The sequence below is a fragment of the Dictyostelium purpureum genome (assembly GCF_000190715.1).
Source record: "Dictyostelium purpureum unplaced genomic scaffold DICPUscaffold_235, whole genome shotgun sequence".
NCBI lineage: Eukaryota > Evosea > Eumycetozoa > Dictyosteliales > Dictyosteliaceae > Dictyostelium > Dictyostelium purpureum.
In genome coordinates, this window is record NW_003519571.1 from 1 (window position 1) to 15,558 (window position 15,558).

Here is a 15,558-nt window from a genome sequence, read left to right on the forward strand (position 1 = left end):
TTTTTTAAAAAAAAAATAAAAAATTTTGGGGGGGGGGGGGTTTTAAAAAAATTTTAAAAAAATTTTTTTAAAAAAAAATTTTAAAAAAAAAAAAAAAAAAGGGGGGGTAAAAATTGGGGGGTTTTCCTTTTTGGGAAAAAAATTTAAATTAAAAAAAAAAAAAAAAAATTTTTTTTATTAATGGGAAAAAAAAAAAAAAATTTTTTAAAAAAAAAAAAAAAAAAAAAAAAAAAAAAAAAAAAAAAATAATTATAATTTTAAATTTATTTAATTAAAAATATTTTAAAAAGGAAATATTTTAAATTCGATATTGAATAAAAAGACTTCGAAAAGTCTATACTAATTTAACATGAAATCCATATAAAACTAATTGAAATTTATATATCTAGAATGACATAGTAAATTTTAAATTAAAAAAAAAATTAAAAAAATAAAAAAAAATAAAAAGACTCGTTTGCTTTTTTTATGTGTGAAAATTTTAAATTAAATGTGGGTATAATTTCATTATTTAAAACCAAAATTAAGATATTTAAATTTTACTTAAATATTCATTTTATATTAATTTTAATTTATATTACTTTTTTTTCCGCTATTGCACTATAAGATGCTATAAAAAAATAAAATAAAAATAAAAATAAAAATAAAAAAATTTTTTTTTTTTTTAATTTTTTTTCCCTTTTTTTTTAAAGAGAGAAACCTTTTTTTTTTTTTTTTTTTTTTTTTTTTTCTAAAATTTTTTAGTTTTTTTTTATTCAAAAATTAAAAATAATTATATATCTTTGTATAAATATTCAAAAACTAGTATTTATATATTTTTGTTTTTTTATTTTTTTTTATTTTTTTATTTTTTTTTTGATGTTGGGTTTATAAAATTTTAATTATTTAAAAAAAAAATAAAAAAAATAAAAAAATAAAAAAAAAATTTAGTTTTTTTTATTTATTTTTTTATATATATATTTTTTATGTATATATTTTATAGATAAAATTAAATTAGCAAATATAGCATAAACAATACACAAAAAATAAAAATAGAAATAAAAATTAAAATAACATTTTATGTAGTTTACACCAAACATATTAATATAATTACATAATATTTCTAATACCAAGATAATAATAATAATAATAGTTTTATAATAAATAATTAAATACATTTAAATAATTCATTTATAATAAACAATTTCATATATATAAAAATAACGGGTTTTAAATAATTTAATAATAATAATAATAAATATAGAATGAAAAGAATACAAGCCACACCATTTCGAAAGTGGTGTTTTCTAATAGGCATTAATATATTAACATTAATACTATTAACAATATCGACCCAAAATATATTTTTAGATATAGACGAAAATACTTGTACTATGACATTTATGCTACCAAATTATTATTTAGTACCAACAAATCATTCAATATATCAACTTTATTATTATAGAGAAGGAAGAAACTATGATAAGCTTTCACCATATTCGACTTATTCAATAAACGATGTAGGTTTTGATTTTATTTATACATTAATAATATGTGTGTTATCATAATACTAATAACTATACAGATAAATAAAAAATTTACAGGTATTCCTGTATTATTTATACCAGGTAACAGTGGTAGCTATAAACAAATTCGTTCAGTTGGAGCAGAGGCATATCACCATATTAGAGGAGGTTCATCAAATTCTTTTAACATACAGAATCCAAATAAAAAAAGGAAAGTGCCACCATCAGATTATTATAACGAATTAGATATATTTACATTAAATTTTGAGGAAGAATTATCAGCTTTAGGTGGTGATGTCATGTATTCAGAAACGGAATATGTTAATGATTGTATTAGTTCAATTTTAAAATTGTATCAAGATAATCATGAATTAAAAGATAAACCAACTGTAAATATCAAAATAGGAAACCATCATTTAGTTTTAGTAAAGAATTAACAAAATTTTTTATTTTTTTTATTTAGAGTGTCATTTTAATTGGTCATAGTATGGGAGGTGTTGTAGCAAGAATGACAGTTCTATTACCCAATCATGTTTATGGTTCAGTTACAACAATTATTACATTAAATTCATCACACAGAAATGCACCAGTTTATACACATCCATCAACTGAAGAGTTTTATATAGAGTTAAATAAGCATTGGAGTAAACAAATTCAACCAAAACACTACAAATATAATAAAAAAGGAGAATTAACTCATTTACCATCAAGTAAGTTTATATTTTTCTTTTTTTTTAAACTTTTTAAATAAAGTAAGTACTAACTAATGATCACCTATTTTTAGTTTATGATGATATTATAGTTGTTTCAATTGCAGGTGGTCATAGAGATACATTAATTAGATCAGAATTAACATCATTGGATGGATTGGTTCACCCAGAAAGATCATTTTCAGTCATTACAACTTCAGTACCAGATGTTTTGTTTGAAACAGATCATCAAAGTATTCTTTGGTGCAACGAAGTAGTTTCATCAATTGTAGAAAGTTTATTATTATTAGCCTCTAAAGAAACCAAACAAAATTCATATCCAGCCCACGAGCGTTTATTAATTGTTAAAAGTGTTTTACATAGTCATGTACCAGAGGTTTTAGGTATTACCAAATTCCAAGATCAACCAGAGTTTTTAAAACAAAATCAACTTCAAACTCGTTATGATATTGATACATTAACCGAAATTGCCAAAAAGAAATCTTTTGAATCATACTCAATGCTTGCATTGGTTCACAAATCTGGTTTGTCATATAAATCAAATCCAAGAGTTAGAATAACAACTTTACAGTCAGAGCCCTCATTATTTTATTTTCATTTTAAAATTTCTGATTGGTAGGTAAAAAAAAAAAAAAAATGTTTCCCATAGTTTTATTAACAATTTTTTTTTTTATTTTATCACAGGATTGGAGAATCAAATTATTTTTCATTAAGCTCAAGTTTAGCACAGGGTGATTTTTCAGCTATATTATACTCAAAAGATTTTGAAAAAGTTCAAGATGTTACATTTAATTCATTTTCATACCCACCATTACATCCATTATCAAAAGGTAAAAGAGACGAAAAACCAATGGTTGAACCACCATCAACTCAATTAATTTTAACTCACGACGATATGAAAAACTATCATTCACTTTTAATTGCTTTTCCAAAATCTGTTAGGGCCAGTAGTTTTTTCGCAGTTGCTCAGTTTTATAATAGCGCAGCATCTAATATTATAATTCCATCAGTCTCATTCTTTGGTGAACATAAATTTACTTTACCAATAGGTCACCCAATTATAATGAATTTCACTTTACCCAAGTATACAAATAAATTCCCAATTAAAGCCACCCTTGCTACCAAATATTTAGATTTTGATAATATTACTCCACTTAAAGAAGATGATGTCGATTCATCAAAATACTCAAATCTTGTAATCAATAATTTAAAGCCATTAGAATCAGAGTATCCATTCTCAATGGATTTTGGACCTAGCGTTGAGGATTTCGATATCAGATTGGCATTCTCAAAAAGAAAATTTGTTGATAAAAGTGCGGTCATACAAAACAATTATCCATTCTTTCTCCCAATGTCCTATCAATTTATTCCACAACTAATGGAGGAGGGAAAATTTGTAACCAACTGTACTTTAACTAGAGTCAAGTTCCATCAATCAACAAAAGCTCAATTATCTCATAAATTTAAAAAAATTGAAAAATCATCAACTACCCATGTTAAATTATTAGACCCAATTCAAGATAATGAAAAAAATCAACAAATAATATCAAAGCAATATAGTAAAGAGATTGAACAAACTCAAGCAATGGATTTTTCTTCTTATAATCAACAAACAGCAACTCAAAAACTATCTTCAGAAGTTAAATTTAAAAACAAATTATTACATATTCAAGATGATCCAGAAGAAGGACAAGATATTTTATCATTCAGTAATAATATTAATAATAATAACAATAATAACAATAATAATAATGATAACGACAATGATAATAATGTTGATGTTGATAGTAGCAGTATTTATACAATTGAAGGTAAACAAGAAATTGATATTAATAACCCACATTTATTAATGATGTTAGATCCATTTTATTCATACGAAATTACCATCACCTATGACTTATTTGGAAGTATCGGCACATTAATTTTCTCTTATGCAATTTCAATTATTCCATGTTCATTCGGTCTTTTCCTTTGGGTATTTTCTGCTCAGTTAAATAATATTATAAGAAATGACAAATATCCAAGTTTATTAACAACTTTGAGAGATCAATCAATTCGATTAGTACCATATTTAGTATATTTACCAATTGTAATCTGTATCATTTTTTCAATGTTTGGTATCACATTCCCTACTTTATATGGTCAAACTTTTCCAGATCCATTCATCAACTCATTTATGGTCGAAAGAATACCACCATTTTGGTCAATTCCAATATTATTTATTACATCAGTTTGTATTTTAACAATTTTAATTTTAGTTACAAATCTTTTATTCTCTTTTGGTGCGTCATGTAATAAAATAACTTCAAAATTTTCAAATATATTAAATACCAATACGAATAATAGTAGCATTAACAATAACAATAATAATAATAATAATAATATTAATAATAATAGTATTAATAATAACAATAATATTAACAATAATATTAATAATAATAATAATAATATTAATAATCTTTTACCAATTACACCAATTGGTAATAATTTAGAAAATAATATTAATAACGATAGCTTAAACATTGATAATAATATTAATATAAATATCGATAATTGTATTGATTCCAATGTTATCATTGATAAAAACGACAATAATAATACCAATAATAGTGGTGTTATCAATAGCGAATTTAATAATAGAAATAATAGTTTATTAAAAACTAATAATAATAACTTAAATAATAATAATCTAAATAATAACAATAGTTTAACTAATAATAATATTAACAATATTAATAACAACAACAATTTAAATAATTTTAATAATGAACCAATAGTAATTAGTAACAGATGTATAACGAGTCCAACTACATCAGGATTATATTTAGGTAGTTCATCATCCTCAACACCAAAATTAAATATTCGTAATTTACAATTTTCCTCTTCAAAATGGGTAGTCATTGGAGGTATAATGATTATTATCCTCCATTCAGCTTTAGGTTTAGTCGCATTTTTATTATTTTTATTATTCTCTTCAAGTAAACAATTAAACAATAGTAATAATAATAACAATAGCAGTAATAATAACAATAATAATAATAATGGCACCGTTAATAATACAACTTCTACATCTTCAATGTCACCATTATTAATTTCAAGTATGGCAAATAGTGTAATTAACAGTGGAGGCGGTGTAAATAGTATCAATACTATTAGCAAAAAGAAGTTAAATGGTAGCTCTTCCAATAGCTCTTTATCAAACCACAACTATTTATCAAATACTAAAATTCAAACTTCAAGAAGAGAATTATATTACAGACAAAGCATTTTTTTAATGTATATCTTTTCTTCGTTTATTATGGCACCAAACCTTATTGTATGGATCAAACATTTATCCTTTGAATGGAAAATTCTAGATTCTTATGAATTATTTATAATTTTAGCAATTACCCATATTTTCTTATCAACAATCGAATTAAATTTAAATAATCTTATTATTTTAAGGTAAGTTTTAAATTTATATGTATTTTTTATTTTTATCGATTATTAATACTAATATTATTTATTTTTTATAGATTTATTCTTATCATCATATCGATTTTGGTTCCAATTTATTGTATTCTCTTTGTTTATAGAATGCTTTATTTCAATTTAATATTATCATTTGTTTTCATCGTATGTCATATTTGGAGTAGATTAAAAGAAAAAATTGTTTAAATTCATATTTTTCATTTTAATTTAAAAAAATAAATAAATTATTAAAACTTTTCTAATTTTTAGATTAAAAAGTTTAATTAGCTTTTTAAAAGTTAAACTATATTTCAAAAAAAAAAAAAAAAAAAAAATTATAGTTTTTAAAAAATATATTTTATTATAAAAAATTAATTGGTTTGTGTGATATTAGATAAACCACTAAATAATTCTAAAATTGAACTTGCTAATTCTCTTAAAGTTGGATTATTAACATTTTGTAAAGTTTTTAATATTTGAACGGGTATTTTGGTAGTAATTGAAATTCTGGCGCTATCAAATGGAATGAAATCATTTAAAGTTTTGAGGACATAAAGAATTAAACTTTCGCTTGATGCATTATTTAAAATATTTACAAGGTGACCAACGATATCATATTTTTCGACTAACTCATCAATGTATTTTGAATTATTAAAATGTCTGTTGATGGTGAGGAGAGCTTGGTGTTGAATGGTTTCGTTTGGATATAATATACAGTTAACTAAATTTTTGAGACTATCTTTTTGGATAAAACAGGCAAGACTTTGTTCTAAAAATATTAAATTATAGATGGCTGATAAACTATTTAATAAAATATTTGGATTATCTGATTTGTTGAATTGATTTAATACTTTTTCTAAACCCCCATTGTTATAAATTTCTAATCTATTTAATGATGATAAGGCTAATAAAGAGATTGTACGTAAAGCAAAACAGATTTGATCTTGATTTTTAGAGTCTATAAATCTTGCAACGGTATTAACAAGTTTAGAGTTTCTAATGGCATGTTTACCTTCTTCTGATAATGCTAATGTATAAATTAAACTGAGTGATAATTTATTAAGCTCTTCCTTTTCTTCATTAGAACCTATATATGAAATAATATTTGGTTTGTCGGTGGCAGTGGCTGATGGTTTTTCTTGAATATCTAAAATTGAAACACTTGATAAACTATCATCAAGAGAAATTAATGTTTCAGGTGGTGGTGTCATTAAACTACCCAATTGTTTCAAGAAATCATTCTTTAATAAGGCTGATCTTACTGAGGCATTATGAGTGAGATAGGTAATAATTGAAAGTGTTTTGAAAAGTAAAGTTGTATAACATGTTATTTCTTCTTGAGTTGGTGGCTTTTCACTTTCGATAACATTGGTTAATAAGGAAACAATGGTTGAGATACCCTTACTCTTTTCTACCATTTCTGGGAATGTTGGATCGTCTGATAATAATTCTAATAACTCTAAAATTTGAAGTTTTAATCTTATATCTGATGTAATTAAAACTGAATTTGCATCACCACCACTATTTTTAGCTAATGGTTGACCTAAAACTGAAATAATTGAAACTGAATCTTCATTTTTTACATTAACGGCATCTAAAATATCAGATCTTGATGGATGGTAGAGCTTAGCCAAGTTTGTAAGGGTGATTGATGATGAAATTTTAGTATTAATATCACTATTATTAGATAATAATGGAACCAAACAAAAGATAGCACCTTGTTCACATATAAATTTAGCGGTATTTGCATCAGTAATAAGAGCCAATGTTTTACAGGCAACTGCTTGGTAATTGTCATTATTTGAAAGTAACATACAAGAGATAATTTGAGAAATTATTTGATTATCTTCACAAATGCGAGCTCTACATTGAGCATTAGAGGCAAGATTAAATACTGTTTCGCAAGCATAGAGTTTGGTATCAATTGAAATTTTATTGTTCATATAGCTTTCTGAAAGTATCATCTCTTCTAATGTTTTAAGACCCCCTAAGTTTACAATTATTTCACAGAGTTCGTCCTCTAATGAAAGACCAAGAACGGTAACCAATGAAGCACATGCAACATCGATATTTTCTGATGACATTGCTTTTAAAAGTAATGGAAGGCCACCATTTTCTACAACTCTGGCTCTACCTGGACCATCGACTACAATTTGGGAAAGAGCACCAGCAGCACTGATAGCTAATGAATAGTTATTGGATGAAAGTAAGGAAACAAGCCCTGGAATACCAGCTTTGGATGTAAATGTTTCCCAAATACTTGAATTGTTTGAACTAGTTTCAAAGAGTGTTGAAATTAATTGAATAGCTAATTTTTTTACTGGCTCTGGTGTAGATGGAGATATAACAAGCTCGGATATTTGAGTAACAGCATTAGTTGATAAGAGATAACCACCACAATCTTGACTTTGTGAAAGTTGAACTAAAATATATAATGAGTTGGTGAGAATTGATTCATTCTTTGAGAATAATAAATCTGAGAGACTGTTAAGAATACCAGAGAAAATCATGGTTTCTCTAATTTCGGGGGTTGTAGATTTTGAAATAATCTTTAAGGTATTGAGAGTATATTCTTGAAGATAAGAGTTTTTAATGGCCAACATTGGAATTAATGAAAGAATGATACCAGAATCAATAACTTTACGAATAAGATCATTTGCGTTTTCTTTAATAAGATTTGAAAGGATTAATACTGAATAAACTTGTGATTGGATAATAAAGCTACTGTTATTTGAATCATTTTGTGTTGGAGTTTGTGATGGAATACTAGAAAAAAGATATTCAATAATTGATTGGACAATATCGGTACCCAAGAGAATTGCTCTATATTGGTCACTTTGTTGAGAGAAACCAGCCAATACTTCGAGAATGCATACGAGTGTTTTGGTGTCGCTTGTGTAGGTATTGAATGAATTTATCAAGTGTGGGAGACAACCACATTTATAAGCCAAGTCACGATTTGAGGCATTTTCTCTGCAAAGCTCTGCCAATGAAAAGATTGCACATTTCTTTAATTCTGGATTAGAGTTGGAAAGCATTTCGACGATCTTTTGGATTGATGTACCCTCTGAAATTGCAATTTTGATATCTGGTGAATGAGTAGCTAACTTTTGAATTAATTTAAGGGTATTTGCTTTAATAAGAGTTTGATTTGATGAAAGAAGAGCTTGGGCATAAGTAAGACCACCTTCACTAATTACTAAAATAGCACAAGTTTCATCCTCACAAAGATTACAAAGCGATTCTGAGGCAACCTCTTTAATTTGATCGTCACAAGTTGGGTTCATCAATGATACCAATGTTTTAACACCATTTCCACCTTCGAAATGAACAAATTCACGGATAATATTCTTTGAATAAGAAAGAATTGACAAAAGTTTGACTGCTTGATATTGAGTGTTTTTATACTCTTGAATTTTTTTATCAGTTTCATCTGTGGCATTTGAGGAGTTTGGTTGGGTAGCCTCAATGACGTCAGAATATGGAACTGTATTTAATTTACCTACAGTATTAACAGTTGGAGGAGTAGTTTCTGGTTTTGGTAGATTTTGTGGTGGTTTTGGAGCTGGAGCAGTAATGATATCAATTAAGACAGTAAGACCACCAACCTCGAAAATATTATTGCAAATAGACTCGTTGTTTTTAGCCAATCCAGTTAAAATCTTTAATGCGCCAATTGGATTTTTTGATTTATCGCAAATAATTGAAAGAAGTGGATCAATAACGCCCAAATCTCTTAATTTTTCTTTAACCTTTTCCCCTTGTGATAAACATAATAAACACTGAGAAGCACTTTGCTCGAGTGATGGAACCATTAAAGCTGAAACTACTGATTGGATAAATGGTGGATGGGTTGAAATTTTATTGATTAATGATGTATTTGTAGTTGCTAATAATAAATTGTTCATTAACAATAATAATTCTTTGAATTCTTTACTGCTAACATTATTAAATGGCTCTAATAATAAATCAACTAAGCCTTCAATTTCTGAAATATTATTTACAAATTCTATAAAATAAAAATAAATAAAAAACATTAATATTTATAAATATTTGTTTAAAAATAAATAAAAAATTTTGTACTTACTGGTTTTACTAATTGAATTTAAAATTGTTAAAATATAAATATTATAGTTTGGTGAAATTTGTTTTAATAAAAGTTCACTTAAAAATAATGCACCACCAAGGGAAAATATTTTTTCGCTGTTCTTTTGGTCATATTCGATAAATGTTAATAAAAGCTTCAATACTCTTCTTAAAATTCCTTGCTTATTTGAGGATAATAATGGGGTGGTAACTTCAATAGCACCTGATTGAGCCATAGCAATTGCAGTATTTTCATCTTGAACCAATCTTTTCATAATCTTTAATGCCTCGATTTGATAATCTTCTTTGTTTTTAGAATTTGGTTGGTCTAATGTGCCAATAAATTGAGCCAAAATAGAATTTGGTATCATTGGTTCATTGTTTGTGGTTGCTGTATTATTTGTATTGTTTGTTGTGGTGGTAGTAGTTGGTGGTGAAGTTGAAGTTGGCGAAGCAGATGTTGCTTCAGATTTCTTTTTGGCCATCATAATTAAAATTTCTTTGATAACTTTAGCTGAATCAATTTGAACTGATGGATTTTCGGTGGCATGCAATAAATCAAATAAAGCAACTAAATTTTCCTTGTCACCAATTGACTTTAATACTTTTTCATACTTTGATGTGAATGCCATAATCTGACAACAGAGTGCAACAGTTTCACCTTTTTCTCCTTGACGTGTGGCTCTAGTGGCATATTCTAAAAATGGTTTGAGACCACCAACAATTGCTGCCTCAATCGAACTTGGATAGTTTTGATAGGTTAAAACGTAATCATAAATTTCCAATAATGCTTGATATTGTTGATGTGTATTTTTATAGTTTTCAAATAAATATGGGACTAATCTAGAAATACATGTTTTTTCATTTGATGATTGATGTGAAAAACAATATTCACAGACTCTAACTGCATCATTATAATTAAATTGTGGTATTTTAATTCTTTTGGTTGAGCATGCGTCACAAAATTCTCTATAACAACATCTGCAAATGATGCTAAAATATTATTTAAAAAACAAATAAAAAAATTAATATTATTATAAATAATTAAAAAAAAAAAAAAAAAAATGCTTACTCTTCTTTTAATTACAGTGAATGGTGAATAACAATTTGAACATGATGGTACAAGTTTTTCAAGATCCCAAAGTGGGGAAATATGAGATAATAAAACATTTGATTTACTTCCAGAACCACTGTTAGAAACCGTATTTGTAGATTGTGGACTTGTATTATTTGATTGAGCAATATAAGATTGTTGTGGTATTGGTTGTACCTTAACGGGTTGTGGGGCTGAAAAATTTCTTGGTCTGTATGAGTCATCATTTGATGATGATGAAGCTGCAACTGGTGGTTTATTTACATTACTAGTAGTATTGTTACTGCTACTGGTATTATTACTATTATTATTGTAACCATATTCAGTAAATGATGGATAAAAACTAGTATCGGATGGTGGTGAGGTACTCAAATTATTATTTAATGTTGTGGCTGTTGTTGATTTTGATGTGTCATTTGAAGAACTAGCAGCAACTGGTTGATGTAATGTGTGTGAAAAACTTGGATGGATCCATGATGTTTTTTTATTTATATGATCTATATAATAAACTCTGCCCTGCGAATCTGTAGATTCTTCCCACCCATCAGGTAAAGATTTATTTGACATTGAAGATGACAAGGGTATATTAAATTGTGGAACCAATGTTGGTTGTGCTTGTGGTTGTGGGCTTGGTATGGGTATTGCTGTTGGTGGATTAGTTGAACCTGGTGGTGGTGTCCAACTTTGTTGCTGTGTCAATGGATTATAATAAAAATATCGACCCATATTATCACTGACAATACTCCATGGTTGTGGTGGTATTGGTAATTTTTGTGGATTGTTATTCATCATATCTATTTATCTTTTTGTATATATATAAATATAGAATATATTTTAAAATATATTATTTAATAAAATAATAATTATTAATTTCTAAAAAAAAAAAACAAATTATAAAAAAATATATTATTATTTGAATAAAACTATTGGGAAATTATTATTAATATTATTATTATTAATTATTAAAAAACTGATTTATTAATAAAAAAAAAAAAAAAACTAAAAAATTATAAAAGAAAACTTTTAAAATGTGTAATGTATATGAAAAGGAAAATTATATTAAAATAATAAAAAAAAATAAATTAACTTAAAAAAAATAAAAATAAAAATAAAAAAATAAAAAATAATTAATTTAAAAAAAATAAAAAAAAATTAAAAAAAAAATAAATTTTATTGAAAAAAAAAGAAAAATAATTTTATTTTTTTTTATTTATTTAGGTTATATATTTTATTTTTTTGAGTTTATGTATTACTTTTTAAACCCTACTTGATAACATATAAATATCTTTTTTTTCCTTTTTCTCTTTCCTTTTATTTTTTACATTTCTTTTTCTTTTTCTCCGAGTCGGTAATACCATTTTTATTTTTTTGATCATCAATTTGATTTATTTCTTACCATTTCCAATAAAATAAATAATTAAACAAAAGATTCTTTTTGAAAAGAATTATTTGGTTAAAATTATATCATTATTTTACAAAAACTGAAAAATTTAGATTAAAAAAAAAAAAGTAAAAATAAAAATAAAGATTGGTTAAAGCACATAATACACTATATAGATACATATGTTTAGATTATTTATAAATAAAAATAAAAATTAAAAGATTAAAAAAAAAAAAAAAAAAAAAAAAAAAAAGTGCGATAGAAAATATATTTTTATAAATATTTTGAATTTGAATGAAAAATCTGTTTTGTGTAATCTGTATTTGATGAAACTAAAATTATAAATAAATAGTTTAAATAAAATAAAATTAAAAAAATTAAGATATAATCTTTTTGATCTCCAAAAGAGAAAGAATAAAAAAAAAATAAAAAATAAAAAATAAAAAAAAAAAAATTATTATTATTATTATTATTATTTATTTGAAAAACCCAAATAAAAAAAATTATTATATGGAAAAAAAAAGAAAAAAAAAAATTAATATAAATGATAAAAAAAAATTCACACACAACCTCCCACTCTATTCATTTTAACAACCAACAATAATAGTTTATATGTATAAATATATATTTTTTTAACAAAATTTTTTTATGATCATTTTTTTCTTTCAATAATAAAAGCTCTTAAAAAGGAAAGGGAAAAAACAAATATTTTAATTATAATTAAAAAACAAAAAAAAATTAAAAAAATTAAAATTTAATAATTAAAAAAAAAAAAAAAAATTAAAAAAAAAATTAAAAAAAAAAAAATTTAATAATTTTTAGTGCTCTTTGTTATTAATTAAATAGTAGTATATATAATAATAGTAATAATTGTATATATATAAATAAATTTACATATATAAATAATTAAATTCATAAATAATAAAAATAAATAAAATAGAATAATATCAGTAAAAACTTTTTTTTTTTTTTTTTTTTTTTTTTTTTTTTGGAAATTAATTAAATTGGCGAAATTTATATAAATAGAAATAATAATAAAAAATAAAGCTGTATTATTTTTGTGTTGAATTGTATGTTAGGAATAATTTGAAGAAATACAGGCAACAGTTATTAAAAGAAAAAGAAATTAATAAACTAATAATAAAAAAAAAAAAAAAAAAAGAAAGAAGTAAAGAAAAAAAATATATAATAAAAAATGAAAAATGTAAATAATAATAATTTATCTCTATTATTTTTATAATTTTTTTTTTAAAATATATTAATATTTATTTTTCATAAAATCATTTTACAAAAAAATGAATGATATCGCAAATTTTTTTTTTTTTCAATTTTATTTTTTTTTCAAATTACAACTTTTTTTTTACTCAGGATCATATAAATGCACAACAGGTTTCTCCAAATTTAAAGCACCAACAAACAAATACAAATCAAACAGTACCATTATCACCACAACAAATACCATTTAGTGAACCGTTGAAGGCAGGACAACAACATGGCAGTTTATTGAGAAAGAGTTATTCAAGCAGATTTCATGAAAAACCACAAGGTGAATTAACAAAAATACCAGGATTTCAAGAGGTACCACCAGAAGAGAGACCATCATTATTTCTTTTAAAGTTAAAGCAATGTTGTTATGTTTACGATTTCTCAGAAAACAACTATATGGTATCAAAGAGTATCAAACAAGAGGCATTGTTGCAATGTGTACAGTTTTTAAGCACCAACGATCAACCATTACATGAAAGTGTATATAAAATGTTATTTGAAATGGTTGCAGTAAATTTATTTAGACCACTACCGCCAAGAATTAACCCTTATGGTGTAATGTACGATCCTGAAGAGGATGAACCAATTCTAGAAGCAGCATGGCCACATATTCAAGTTGTATACGAAGTTTTATTAAGGTTTATCGATTCACCAACTTTTAATACACATATCGCGAAAAATTATGTAGATGACAAGTTTGTTTTACAAATGTTAGAGTTGTTTGACAGTGAGGACCCCAGAGAGCGTGACTACCTCAAAACTACACTTCATCGTATCTATGGCAAATTTTTAGGTCTTCGTAGTTTTATTAGAACAGCAATTCGTAATTTATTTTGTACATTTGTTTATGAATCTCATCAACACAATGGTATTTCTGAAATTTTAGAAGTTTTGGGTAGCATTATTAATGGTTTTGTTGTTCCTTTAAAAGATGAACATAAACAATTTCTCATCAAAGTTTTAATTCCACTACACAAGCCAAAATCTTATTCAGTATATTGTTCTCATTTAGGTTATTGTATGACACAATTCATTGAAAAAGATCCATCTCTTGCCGAACCAATATTTAAATCAATACTCCGTCTTTGGCCATGTGGAAATAGTCAAAAAGAGGTATTATTCCTCTCAGAAATGGAGGATTTGTTATCATCTGTATCAGAAGACCAATTTTTAAAATTTAGAACTCAATTCTTTCGTCAAATGACCAAATGCTTCCAAAGTGAACATTTTCAAGTTGCTGAAAGAGCACTCTATTTATTTTCAAATGAAAATATAGTTTTATTAATAGCATCAAAAAATAACTTTACTCTAGCATTAGAAACATTTTATAAACCATTATACGAAAATTCGATTGGCCATTGGAATAAGTATGTAATAATAATTAAATAATTTAAATTTTTATTATTTCTAAATTTCTAACAATTATTTTTATTTTTATTTAGATCAATAAGAAATTTATCAATAAGTTCATTGAAACTATTTATGGAAATTGACATTGATTTATTTAATAAGGTTAGTGAAAAATATAAAGAAACCAAAAAGAAACAGCAGCAACAGCAACAACAACGTGAAAAAACAAGACAAAATGTCGATGTATCATTTAAACAAATTAATCAAAAAGAAATTGAAACTAAATCTGATAAACCATCAATGATTAGAAGAAAATCTTTATTACCAGTTGATCCCTCAACTATTGCAGCTCTATCAAATCATCGTTCCTTAGAAGAAATAATAAGCAACAAGAATGAAAATAGTAATGATAACAATGATGATGAAGAGGTTAAAGAAGATTCACTTCACTATGTACCCTATATAAGCCAATAATAAAATTATTTATTTTATTATAATTAAATAAATTAATAATAATAATAAATAATAAAATAAATAATAAATAATAATAATCTATAATATTTAAATTTTAATAAAAAAATACAAACTTTATTTTTTTTTTATCATTCCAAATTTATAAATCTTTTTTCTTAAAAAAAATAAAAAAATAAAAAAATAAAAAAATAAAAAAAAAAATATTAAAAGATACAACCCTTTTTCTTTTTTATTCTTTTTAATATT

General features: G+C 24.5%; 3 protein-coding genes across 3 annotated transcripts; 2 read left to right on the forward strand and 1 right to left on the reverse strand.

Moving 5' to 3' along the window:
• Positions 1–1,241: 1,241 nt before the first annotated feature.
• DICPUDRAFT_37773 (uncharacterized protein) lies at positions 1,242–5,869 on the forward strand (the record flags this gene model as incomplete). The annotated part of the gene is made up of 7 exons (XM_003290626.1): positions 1,242–1,496; positions 1,562–1,891; positions 1,966–2,212; positions 2,287–2,827; positions 2,897–5,377; positions 5,456–5,656; positions 5,728–5,869. The coding sequence occupies 7 exons, from the start codon at positions 1,242–1,244 to the stop codon at positions 5,867–5,869; spliced, it is 4,197 nt and encodes a 1,398-aa protein (XP_003290674.1).
• Positions 5,870–6,033: 164 nt separating this feature from the next.
• Positions 6,034–11,633, reverse strand: DICPUDRAFT_155211 (uncharacterized protein; the record flags this gene model as incomplete). The annotated part of the gene is made up of 3 exons (XM_003290636.1): positions 6,034–9,671; positions 9,750–10,715; positions 10,928–11,633. 3 exons carry the CDS (start codon positions 11,631–11,633, stop codon positions 6,034–6,036), a joined length of 5,310 nt encoding a protein of 1,769 aa, XP_003290684.1.
• A 1,784-nt stretch (positions 11,634–13,417) lies between these two features.
• DICPUDRAFT_98770 (uncharacterized protein) lies at positions 13,418–15,517 on the forward strand (the record flags this gene model as incomplete). The annotated part of the gene is made up of 3 exons (XM_003290627.1): positions 13,418–13,426; positions 13,591–14,855; positions 14,931–15,517. 3 exons carry the CDS (start codon positions 13,418–13,420, stop codon positions 15,310–15,312), a joined length of 1,656 nt encoding a protein of 551 aa, XP_003290675.1. The 3' UTR covers positions 15,313–15,517.
• Positions 15,518–15,558: the final 41 nt, after the last annotated feature.